Raw genomic sequence first — 12,223 nt, forward strand, 5'->3', positions numbered from 1 at the left:
AAAGGAAAGCCAGTTTTACCTCCTGGGTTATTTGAGAAGAAAGATCTATACATCAGAAGGCGGTGGAAGCAGGTGCAGTATATGGCTGACCTTTTCTGGACCAGATGGATTTCTGAGTACTTGCCTATGATGCAAGAAAGGCAGAAATGGTCCATGCAAAGGAGAAATCTAGTCCCGGGAGACATTGTCGTAATTGCGGATGCAACTGCTCCCAGAGGCTCGTGGATGCTTGGAAGGGTCGTGGAGGCCAAACCTGATGCCAGAGGGCTGGTACGTACTGTGCGGCTGCAGACGAAGACCAGTGTATTGGAACGACCTGTAACAAAGCTGTGTCTACTATTGGAGGCAACAGATGAAAAGGACTGATTAAGAATGCAAGACCAGAGGAGTTGATCAAAAAATGAAGAAAACTCAAATCTAGCTGGGGAAAAAAAAAAAAAAACTGGTGGACACACGGTTTTTACCATAGGACCATAGGACCATAGCACGCCGTAGCATGAGCTGCATCGGAAAGTGGACTGTTTGGTGATTTATTCCAGTCATTCAGCAAACTAAAACCATCCATGTGGGCAGTTCATTGCCGGTATAGCCTATGCATTCAGGTTCCGAAGGTGTACTCAGTATTGGCTTGATTTTGAGTTTGCTAAAATGCCAATACAAATTGTTTTAACTTGACAGTTAAAAATAACTTTTTTTTTTTTTTTTTTTTTTTTTTTTTTTTTACATTATTTATTAGAGTTGTCTGATATTAACAGATAGCCAGGATAAGAGAGCATAAAATCATTACGGGACAAGAAAGCCGATGCTATTGGCTACATGATAAGCACATTTTAAAATGATGTTGGACGGGTTTTGCGCTAATATGCGTGTTGCATGTACAGTGGTATGAAAAAGCATTTGAACCTTTTGTAATTTCTCACATTTCTGCATAAAATCACCATCAAATGTGATCTGATCTTTGTCAAAATCACACAGATCAAAAAAGTGTCTGCTTTAACAAAAATCACCCAAACATTTATAGGTTTTCGTATTTTTATGAAGATAGAATGCAAACAATGACAGAAGGGGAAAAATAAGTTAGTGAACCCTGCCTAAGGAGACTTAAAGAGCAATTGAAACCAATTTTACCAAACAATTTAAGTCAGCTGTGTGCCCAATCACTGATGAGTGGATTAAAGCTAAATTCCCCACTATAAAACACACACCTGGTAAAAATTGTCTTGGGAAGCATTGTCTTATGTGCATCATGGCTCGGTCAAAAGAGCTGTCTGAAGACCTGCAATCAAGGATTGTTGATTTGTATAAAGCTGGGAAATGATACAAAACCATCTCTAAAGGTCTGGATGTTCATCGACTGTCAGAGAAGTTGTCTACAAATGGAGAGAGTTTGGCACTGTTGCTTCTTTCCCAAGGAGTGGCCGTCCACCAAAGATGACACCGAGTTCAGTTCAGAATACTCAGAGAGGTAAAAAAGAACCCTAGAGTGTCTGCTAAAGACTTGCAGAAATCACTGGCACTGGCCAATATCTCTGTGCACATATCAACTATATGTACCACTATGGCCAAGAATGGTGTTCATGGGAGGACTCCACGGAGGAAGCCACTGCTGTCTAAAAAAAAACATTGCTGCTCATTTAATGTTGGCAAAAAGGGACTTGGACACCCCACAGAAGTTTTGGAAAAGTATTTTGTTAACTGATGAAATCAAAGTTGAATTGTTTGGGAGTAACACAAAACGTCATGTGTAGAAGAAAAATGGAACATCTAACCAACATCAACACCTCATCCCCACTGTAAAGCATGGTGGAGGGAGCATCATGATTTGGGGCTATTTTTGCCGCCTTAGGGCCTGGCCAACTTGCAATCACTAATGGAAGAATGAATTAAAAAGTTCATCAGGATGTTTTGCAGGAAAACCTGAGGCCGTCTGTCAGACAGTTGAAGCTGAAAAGAGGATCGATGCTGCAACAAGACAATTATCCAAAACACAGAAGTAAATCCACTTCAGAATGGTTTCAAAAGAACAAAGTCCTGGAGTGGCCAAGTCCAGACTTAAACCCCATTAAGATGCTGTGGCAAGACCCTAAAGACAGCGATTCATGACATCCCCGGAATCTGACTGAACTACAGCAGTTTTGTAGAGAAGAATGGGCCAAGATTAGTCCTTATCGATGTGCCAGACTGATTTGCAGCTACAGGAAGTGTCTGGTTGAAGTTATTGCTGCCAAGGGGGGGGGGGCAAAAAATATTAAATGTGATAGTTTTCTTACTTACTTGTCCCCTTCTGTCATTGTTTACATACTATCCTCATAAAAATATAAAAACCTATACATGTTTGGGTAGTTTTAGTTAAAGCAGTCACTGTTTTTTCATCTGAGTGATTCTGACAACGATTTGATGATGATTTTGTGCAGGAATGTGAGAAATTCCAAAAGGTTTGAATCTTTTTCCTACCACTGTATGGAGAAGCGTTCTGCCTTTCTATAAGGGCTGGTCACAGCTTAGCACAGTAGTTATGCTTATTGACCATTAGAAGTCTCCAAACTAAGATGCTTGGGATTCGTTATGTGAGCAGACCGTTTGCATTCAGGGTGCAAAAATAAAATGATCAATAAATGACTGAACGATAATAAACTAAACTGGTGTTTGCACTGTCATATACAGTAAATTTCAACAAAAAATATAGTGGTACAATATAGGCACTTTTCCCATAACGTCAGTTTAAGTTCTCTTATTTTTCACAGAATGATTACTGGAAAACCTTGAAATTGTTACATTTATCATTATTAAAGAATTGAGTGGGGCACCACAATACAATTAGCCACAATTTGTTAAGCCCACGACCACGATCGGTTTGATATCAGTATCAGATTTTTGGAGTTGGACAATATCGGGATATCGGTTATTGGGGTAAAAGTCATTATCGGACACCTCTACTTACAATTTGTGTGTGTGAAACTACATGCAGTTGGGCGTGGACATTAAATTAGTTTAAAGTGGCATTCAGTGTGGCAATAAAAAACATTAAATGAGATTTGCTGGTACCTGTAGAAACCCTGATACCTAATACTATAAATATTAAATATTTACTTGGCAGTTAATGAATATAAACTCAAAGGGTTCAAATGCTATAAAAATGAAATCTGAATACAACTAATGACGAACCTTTACTCAGGCGACTGAAGAAAAGGAGGAGATGGAGGAGCTGCAAGCCTACAATCGCCGCCTTCTCCACAATATTTTGCCTAAAGACGTGGCTGCTCACTTCTTGGCTCGTGAGCGGCGCAATGATGAGCTCTACTACCAGTCCTGTGAGTGCGTGGCGGTCATGTTTGCCTCCATAAGCAATTTCTCCGAGTTCTACGTAGAACTGGAGGCCAACAACGAGGGGGTGGAATGTCTGCGTCTGCTCAATGAGATTATCGCTGACTTTGATGAGGTGCGAGGCTCTGCTCGGTGTGCTTTATATTGCGGCGAAAGTACAGGTTTCATACTTGCTGCGGGTTATTTTTTGGCAGATTATCAGCGAGGAGAAATACAGGCAGCTGGAGAAGATCAAGACCATCGGCTCCACGTACATGGCTGCCTCCGGCCTCAATGACTCTACATATGACAAAGAGGGCCGATCCCACATTACAGCATTGGCTGACTATGCCATGAGACTGAGAGAACAGATGAAATATATCAACGAGCATTCCTTCAACAACTTCCAGATGAAGATAGGTAAAGAGACGAGATCGTTTTCTTTGCACCAATTTTTACAATCAATGCTTTATGCAGTCAATTTTTGACCCTTACATATCCAGGTCTGAACATTGGACCGGTGGTAGCAGGGGTCATTGGCGCGCGGAAACCTCAATATGATATTTGGGGGAACACTGTCAATGTGGCGAGTCGCATGGACAGCACAGGGGTACCAGACTGCATACAGGTGGGTTATACAGTATGCTTATGCTGGTTAGCACAAACCAGTGTTGCCAACTTTCCAAAGCCTCTTGGCGACTTTTTTTTGTCAAAAGCGACTAGAGACAAATCAAGTGACTTTTTGTGGGTGGTTTTTTTTACTCACTTTTGCTTTTCCCATGACTTGATTTGGCTCTCTTACAGCGTATGTTAAAGTATGCAAATTGACAACTCTCGTGACTTTTACGAAAGCCAATAGCTGCTTTCCTAACTGGGGAGTTGCCAACACTGGCACAAACATCCAGGCAAAGCTTGTAAAAAATAGGTTTACCTACATCAAAACAATAAAACTCCAAATTGACCTCCTCCCCCTCTTAGTTACGGTTGCTTTGATGACAAGCTTCATGACTCTAAACGGTGAGACTATTTTTGTCTTGGTTTAGTCAGCGTTTGCTAAAAAGGTTGTCGTCTGTGAAATTAAAAAAAAATCCTCCAAAACCAAAAAAATAACTGTTTCCCACTTCTGTATTTCGAATGAACATTGACAGACAAGCACATATTGTAGCGTCCACAAGGATAACGCCAACTTGGTGATAAAACACACATAGCAGGTAAACAGTATGTTATTTTCAATTAAATATACCCACCTAGAGGCCACAAACTGTATGTAAAAAAAAAAAAGTTATCCGAAGGTTTAAAAGAATGCCAGCCATTAGCATTAGCCTAATGCTAAAGCAAATGATATGCTAACGCTACGAGTTACATTAAGCATGTCACGATCACTCAGCAGACCTTTAAAGTTTTTTTTTTTTTTTAATAACATTTTAAGTCAGAACTAACCCTTTAAGTACCACTAAATCTCAAAAGAAGTACCCCAAAAGGCCAAAAGAATTGAATTTTGTTTAATGATGGAGGATACAGTGCCCTCTGGTGGCAGCGTTGCGTCTGGCTGGACTGTCACGTTGTATGATGGAAAAGCAGACTTGGACGTCTGACATGGATAAATGATAGGTGTGCTCTGGCTTGCCCACATAAGGCTGTAAGTTGTTTCAGCTAATATAAGTTGCTGTATGCATTTGTAATTAAGTTGGTGCAGTTACGTGTGAGCGATTTGCTATGAGAATTGTAAATACGTAAATTTGTGGCATTTAAACTAGCGGACTTTTGTTAGGGAAATTAGGCTAATTTAATCTAATTTATTAACATATTGATCAGACGAGACGGCCGTTTGAACACTAATTGTTTTGAAGTGTTTTATTGTTAAAATGTGTTAGGGTTTCCCCTAGGATTTTTTGAAGCTGCGGTGGGGGTGGGCTGCATCGAAGTCAGACAGCCCCACATGTTGTGCGGCGGCGAAATTGCTACATATCATGACTAATGAGATTTTTTTTCAATCAACATTTATTTTTTTAACAAAGATTTATCTGAAATATTTCATTAGCTGGGCTAATGAAATATTTCAAAATGTGATGGGCTACATTTACGATGGAGTATTGGGGCCAAATAAAAAATAAATGAATAAAATGACTATGAGATGAAATTTGCTACGAGGGTTAAAAAAAGTATTATTACATGGGGGATATGTAGCTGTAAACCGTTACGCATTTGACGTACATGTACCTTAGATGGGAGCTTCGACAAAGCATTAGCATAAATCATTTTTGGGACAATAATTTAATGTAGATGAGGCCAGAGAAAAAAAGTTGAACTATTACTACGAGAATGAATGTCGAATTAATAGCATGAGAAAAAAAATCGTATTATTACGAAGGGCTAATGTAGCTGAATAAGCAGCTACGTACATCATGTAGCGCGTTGCAGCCTCTGTTAAAATCAACAATATTGAAAGCATCTTGTGTTTTAGAATTGGTTTAACAGATAAGGAAATCCTTAATATTTTGCCTCATCTACATCAAATCATAATCAATAAAAGATTTATACTAATGCTTTGTCATAGCTTTCAGCTAAATGATTACAGCTACATTACCCCTACTTAATATATGACTGTTTTTTCCTCGTAGCAATAGTACAACTTACATCTCTTTTCCTTTCTTTAGTTGGCCCGAATACATTACCGATTACCCCAAGAACAATAGTCCTTCTGTTAACGGACCCTTGTCCATTGACAGCTTAAATCTTTTCTAAATACTTCAAAATACTCATAAAATTAATTTTTAATTTAAGTGACATCAGCAACGAACGAATGCTTTGCTAGTACGTGACGATTCGGGTAAAACACACGCCAAAAAGAACCTAAACGTTATGTCAATGTCAATATCAACGTGGTTTTCAGAGGTTTAAATCAGAAATGCATTAATTAACTTAAAATACTTTTCTGTGGATTGGACCGACTCCACGCCAACATAGTCAGACACACGTTTGCAACAGGAGAACCAATATGATTTTCAAAATAAAGCATGTAAAGGAACAACTTGTTTTTGACGTGCAATTTCAGATGACTTCTGGCAAATAGTGCGAAAATAATGAGCTATAGATATTCATTTAGACCAGGGGTCGGCAAACCAAAATTTTGAAAGCCATGTTAGACCGAGAAAGCAAAACAAAAATATGTCTGGAGCCACAAAAAATTTAAAGCCTTATATAAGCCTTAGAATGTAGGGAACACATGCTGCTCTACATTAGCTATATTAGCCTACTATCAAGATAACTAAGTTGGGTACAAATACATAATGAGCCTTCATGATTAAATGCAAAGGTGGGTAGAGTAGCCAAATGTGTTACTCACGTAAGAGTAGCATTGCTTCGTAATAATATTACTTAAGGAAAAGTAGTCATCCCAAAATTTACTCAAGTACAAGTAAAAAAGTATTCGTTGAAAAGATTACTCAAGAAATGGGTAACATTGTGAGTAACTGTTTAAAATATCAGATTAAAAAAAAAAAAATATTTTAAAAAATGGTATATATTTTTTGTCAGTACAGCTTCATCTATATATAGATATACTACATGACCATATTATGCCAAAAGATGACACAAAAATCCAAAAATTCAGACCAGGAAAACACTATGAAACATCACCCGTCCAAAGAGCACAAGTGCCCTCTGGTGCAGAAAAAACATTGTTACCTCTGATTGGTGTTATGGAGTAGTAGTTATTTTTGTGACGTCTCATTGGTGAAACTGAGACAGCCAGTTGCATCTCTAGCAAAAAATAAAGTTAATATATAGAATAAGTAAAAAGTGTTACGTGGTAAAACTAAAACTACTCTAAGAAATACATTTTTCACAAAAAGTTACTCAAGTAAATTTAACAGAGTAAATGTAACGCATTACTACCCACCTCTGATTGAATTTTCCCTGTAGTGCATCCTCTAGAGAATGACACACCATGTGAATATTCTGTTGTACGATGCTGCCTCAGGTTTAACTTCATGACAATATTAATGATTAGAAGAATGTTTGTTTCATGTTGTCCTTCTACAGAAACCATATTAAACAAAAAATATATTTCCCTCCCCATTTTCAAACAGTTTTGAAAAAGCTCCAGGGACCCACTAGGGCAGCGCTAAAGAGCCGCATGTGGCTCTAGAGCTGTGGACTGCTGACCCCTGATTAGACGTATTGTTAAATTATAAATTAGAAGGTATCTTTAAAAAAAAAAAAAAATCTCATTTGCAAGGCGTGGCAGCTCATATTTTGGTGTTGCGGTGCGCCACTATCATTTATTTGGAGGGGAAACCCTGTGTGTGTTGTTTTGAACATAAGTGTCCATATGCGTGTTACAGCTTTTCAAATTGACAAAAGTGAAGGAAGTAAAAAGCTTCAAAAAGCACAGTTGCTTTGTTTGCTGTCTCTAAAGCTGACTTCATGTTTAATGAGTACAAAATAAGTCAAATTAATAAAGTAAAATAAAAAATAAGATATTGTGAAGTACAATAAGGTAATGTTTTTCCGACTAAAAAAAAAAAAAAAGACTGGCGACAAAATGGAGGACGAGACTCCGGCGTCGTAAAGTTGAGACCCGGTCTTAACTGGGGACTAACTGTACTTTTGTACTCTTATGCAATTTTTTTCTTAGATACTTGTACTTTTACTTAAGTAATTATTGTGCCCCTGTATCTGTACTTTTACTTACGCAAAATAAATGAGTACTTCATCCACCACTGCTTCTTGCCCAGAGTCACCTGACTTCACCTCACGTTTGACTCTTATTAGACCAAGCACTTTAGGCATTCAGTTATTTTTCCATTGGACTTGAGCACTCAGTTGTACTTCATCCAACACGTAATCCACAATTGACTTTTATTTTTGTTTTTTCTGTCACTGCTCAGGTAACAACAGACCTCCACCAAGTGCTGGCAAGCAAAGGGTACGTGCTGGAGTGTCGCGGGGTTGTTAAAGTCAAAGGTAAAGGGGAAATGACAACCTACTTCCTCAACGACGGGCCTCCCAACAGTTAGCAGCCACAGCAACAGCAGGTGGCTTCTACAGGGACAAAGCACCACTAAGTGAAGACTCACATGGTGAGCAAATGGCTAAAGCATCCAGAAACGCCATCACTTGAATCCCAAGCAAGGATTTTCAATGAAGGAGAGAAAAATGTCTCAACTGACGGCCATTTTGGCCCACTCACAAGTCGGAGGACAGCTGTTTTTCCTCATATCTGGCCTCTCTCAGGCTTCTTGAAAGATGCAAAGTCTGTTTATTTAAATCAACGCCTTTTAGCCTGTGTCAAAAGAAGATTTAACGCTGTACATAAGGCTACTTCCTTTTACGTTTTCATTTTGTTTTGACATGAATTAAAAAGAGGTACTAGTATTTTAGTTCCAGATTATTTATTTCAAGCTCAAAATGTATTGTGCAAAAGGTCCTTTATGAAAAAGTGTGAATACATATAGTGCGTGCACAAATATCCTGTTTACTACACGATAATAAGTGTGTACGTACATGCATATTTGTGTATGAATATGTATAATAAGAGGAGGACTATATTGACCAAAGACAAAAGTATTTACTAAAAGCAAGGCAAGCCGTTTTCGCGAAAGTCTTTTTTTGTAAGGCCTGAACCTTCTTTCTTCTTGTCCAGCTGCTGGCAGTAAAGACTGCTTCTTTGTTTTCATAAAATATGTTTAAAAAACAAACAAAAAAAAGTATTTATTTTTGTCTGTCATTCCGGCAGCAAAGCGCATTAACTCTAGATTATTATAGTGCCCTCAAACTTTAGATGACCCAGGACGACTAAGGATGTTTTGAAGATGGCTATATTTGAAAATTCAATTATTATTATTTTTTTGTTTTGTTTTTTTTCACTGTGTGTGTTCTCCGAGGAGTACAAGTAGCTTCAGCTGGATTCAAGCCCTTTTATTTACGTCACATTGGTTGCTTTTCTAGAATAAGAGCCACCAATATCCAGCTGGTTTGAGCCGTAACAGTATGTCAACCGCTCCTTCCCCTTTTGGAGGTGTAATTGGTACAAATAGAAACGGAGGAACTTTGTCAGCAAGCCTTTTTGAAAGAATCTGGGAGTAACCTTTGGATTGAGGAACAAGACGAAGGAAAGAAATATTTATTGTTATGACTGAAAACTGTGCTTTGTAATCCTGGAGGGGCATAACTATTTTCACTGTGAGGTTTTTATTCTACAGCAAAACCGCTTTCTTGCCAAACGTAAACGCTTAGAAGCATGTCTTATTGTTGTATCTCAGTTCATTTTTGTTAGTTTTAATGTAGGGTAATTTGTACCACTTCTGTATCCATCATTTGTATATTCTTAATGTTGTTCTTATTATTATGATGATGATGGTGGTGATTCTGATTAATTCTAATGCTTCTTTTGATGATTCCATTCCAATGAAAAAAAGGATCGGAGACCAGCACGCTTTCTTGTAGTGAAGCTTAAGCTCACGGTTAACAACTAATCAACCGCAGCCAACGAATTCTGCTATTCAGTCCTAATATACAATACAGTATTTCCACTGGTCATCAGTGCGATCATGTACAGCAAATAACTCTGCTGCCTTTGCAGCAGAGCCCCGTCGGCGCGCTCACATGGGCTTGGCAGTGAACACAATTTTTGGAAGAATTCACTGTGCTGCTTCTTTTCAATGTTTTTACGACACTCCTGCAGTATTGTAACTCTCAGTCAGGCTTTTAGGTGATGTCTCCTTTCCGCACCTCAGCAGAGAACAGAACATACGATACCTATATTTGTTGGTATTATACCACTATGTGGTGACTGGACGAGGGGGAAGTAGAAGGGTGCACATATTTTTTCAGGATAATTTTGTTGATTCTTGTATTATTTTGCCAGTCTTTCAGTAACATTTGTGCTGATGGCTGAGTTTGATTGCCTTAAGTTAACATGAGACGTATTAGTAGAATAAAACTACAAAGGAACTGTGCCTGCTGGCCCTTTCTGGACTGCTGATGGATAGAAAAGAATAAGGGCTTGTTGAGAATATTCTCCATGCAAAGGCTCATCAGTCACCTGTTTTGCCCCGACTCCAAACAGTTTGTACCAAAGCCAGCTCACGCAGCCTTGTGCTTTCTGTCCCTGCTGTTTGACGACGTCTGCGCTCAGGTGTGGCAGAAGCACCAGAAGACAACGATGTAATAGAAAACTCCAACGGGCAAGTGAACTGTGATTCATAGAAAGGGTTTAGCGAACGGACATACGTTTATAAAAATGTGCATTGTATGTATTCTATTTCTGTTGGCTGTCCATGGACTAATTCTGTTATTTGTTAGCTCTTGGGATGTTTTGGTGAAGCAGGAGAGGAAGATTGTCTCCACACAACTGAAACCGTATTTTGCTCAGGCCTGATAAATGACCTTCCGTACTTGTTTTATTTGTATTTTTCCTGAGTTGGGGGAGCTGAGAGAGGCGTGTTTTGCTATAGCCAAATGAAAAGAGTTGAGGATTATGACAGAAAAATAAAGTTTCCCCATGATGATTTTTTTTTTTTTTTTTTAAAGATCAATGTCTCATTTGTATGATACTACAGTACAAGTTTACAACTGCAACACGTGTCAATTACAACACATCAGTAAATCTGGAAACGTTTGACCTAAGTACTTGAAGACCGGAACACATACAGTACAGGCCAAAAGTTTGGACACACCTCATTCATTGCAACACAAATGAAGGTTCCAAGCCCATTGATAAAGCAATAAATTCCACTAATCAACCCTGAAAAGCCATACCTGTGAAGTCAAAAACCATTTTAGGTGACTCCCTCTTGAAGCTCATCAAGAAAATGGCAAGTAGGGCTGCAACTAATGATTATTTTCCTAATGCATTAATCGGACGATTAGTTAAACGATTAATCAGATACGCTGCTGGCATAGGTGGAGTTTGACTTTTGGGGCAAGGGCGGCACAACATGTTGATGACCCCAAAACGCAGGGTCAGCATTAAAATTAACAATATTTATAATAAGTTGAGCGTTTTTGTTGAGGGGAGTTCTAAATCAGGCTGCTTAGGACAGCTATACTTTTCGCCAACATCATCATCCATTGAATATGGTACGCCTGCCGGTGTAGTGCCAATGTAGTTACCCCAGTCAAAAATTGTATTCCCTGGGAGGAGCCTTATGGAGGTAGATTTGTGTCTTCATTATTCGACCCCCCCCCCCCCCCCCAAAAAGTTGCTTCAATCAAAAAGTCACTTAAATTTAAAAAAAAATGTGTTTGAATGCAAAAATAAAATTGAAACTCCAAAAAATGCATTTGAAAGCTATTTTTCTTTAAACATTTTTTTTTTTATTAAAGTCCATTTTTTTGGGTTGGAGCTGTTTTTTTTTTTTTTTTTTTTTTTTTTTTTTTTTTTTAAAATAATATGCAAAGCCTCACCAGGGGTGCCTGGACCCCCTGGCCACCCCTTAAACTCCGCTTATTACTGCTGGCCAAAAGTGTTGGCATTTGGCACCCCTGCAATTCTGTCAGATAATGCTCAATTTCTCCCAGAAAGGGATTGCAATTAAAAATGCTTTGGTAGTAATATCTTCATTTATTTTGCTTGCAATGAAAAAACACAAAAGAGAATGAAAAAAAATCATTATCATTTTACACAAAACTTGAAAAATAGGTATTGGCAGCCTCAGCCTAATACTTGGTAGCAGAACCTTTAGACGAAATATTTGCGAAGAATCGCTTCCGGTATCCATCAGTGAGTTTCTTACAATGCTTTTCTGGCATTTCAGACCATTTTACTTTGGCCAACTGCTCCAGGTCTCTGTGATTTGAAGGGTGCCTTCTCCAAACTGTCATTTTCAGATCTCTCCACAGGTGTTCTATGGGATTCAGGTCTGGACTCATTGCTGGCCACTTAAGAAACCTCCAGTGGTTTCTTTGAACCATT

The 12,223-nt window shown here is 38.5% G+C and overlaps 1 protein-coding gene across 1 annotated transcript in view; it reads left to right on the forward strand.

The window, feature by feature from the left end:
- Positions 1-11,482, forward strand: part of adcy6a (adenylate cyclase 6a) — a 94,742-nt gene extending 83,260 nt beyond the window's left edge. The window contains exons 20-23 of the mRNA XM_057820587.1: positions 3,176-3,439; positions 3,519-3,723; positions 3,807-3,931; positions 8,196-11,482. Of these exons, the coding sequence (XP_057676570.1) occupies positions 3,176-3,439; positions 3,519-3,723; positions 3,807-3,931; positions 8,196-8,324 (723 nt within the window). The 3' untranslated portion in view covers positions 8,325-11,482. The remainder of the gene's footprint in view (positions 1-3,175; positions 3,440-3,518; positions 3,724-3,806; positions 3,932-8,195) is intronic.
- The last annotated feature ends 741 nt before the right edge of the window (positions 11,483-12,223 follow it).

The sequence above is a fragment of the Corythoichthys intestinalis genome, chromosome 2 (genome assembly GCF_030265065.1).
Source record: "Corythoichthys intestinalis isolate RoL2023-P3 chromosome 2, ASM3026506v1, whole genome shotgun sequence".
NCBI classification, from domain to species: domain Eukaryota; kingdom Metazoa; phylum Chordata; class Actinopteri; order Syngnathiformes; family Syngnathidae; genus Corythoichthys; species Corythoichthys intestinalis.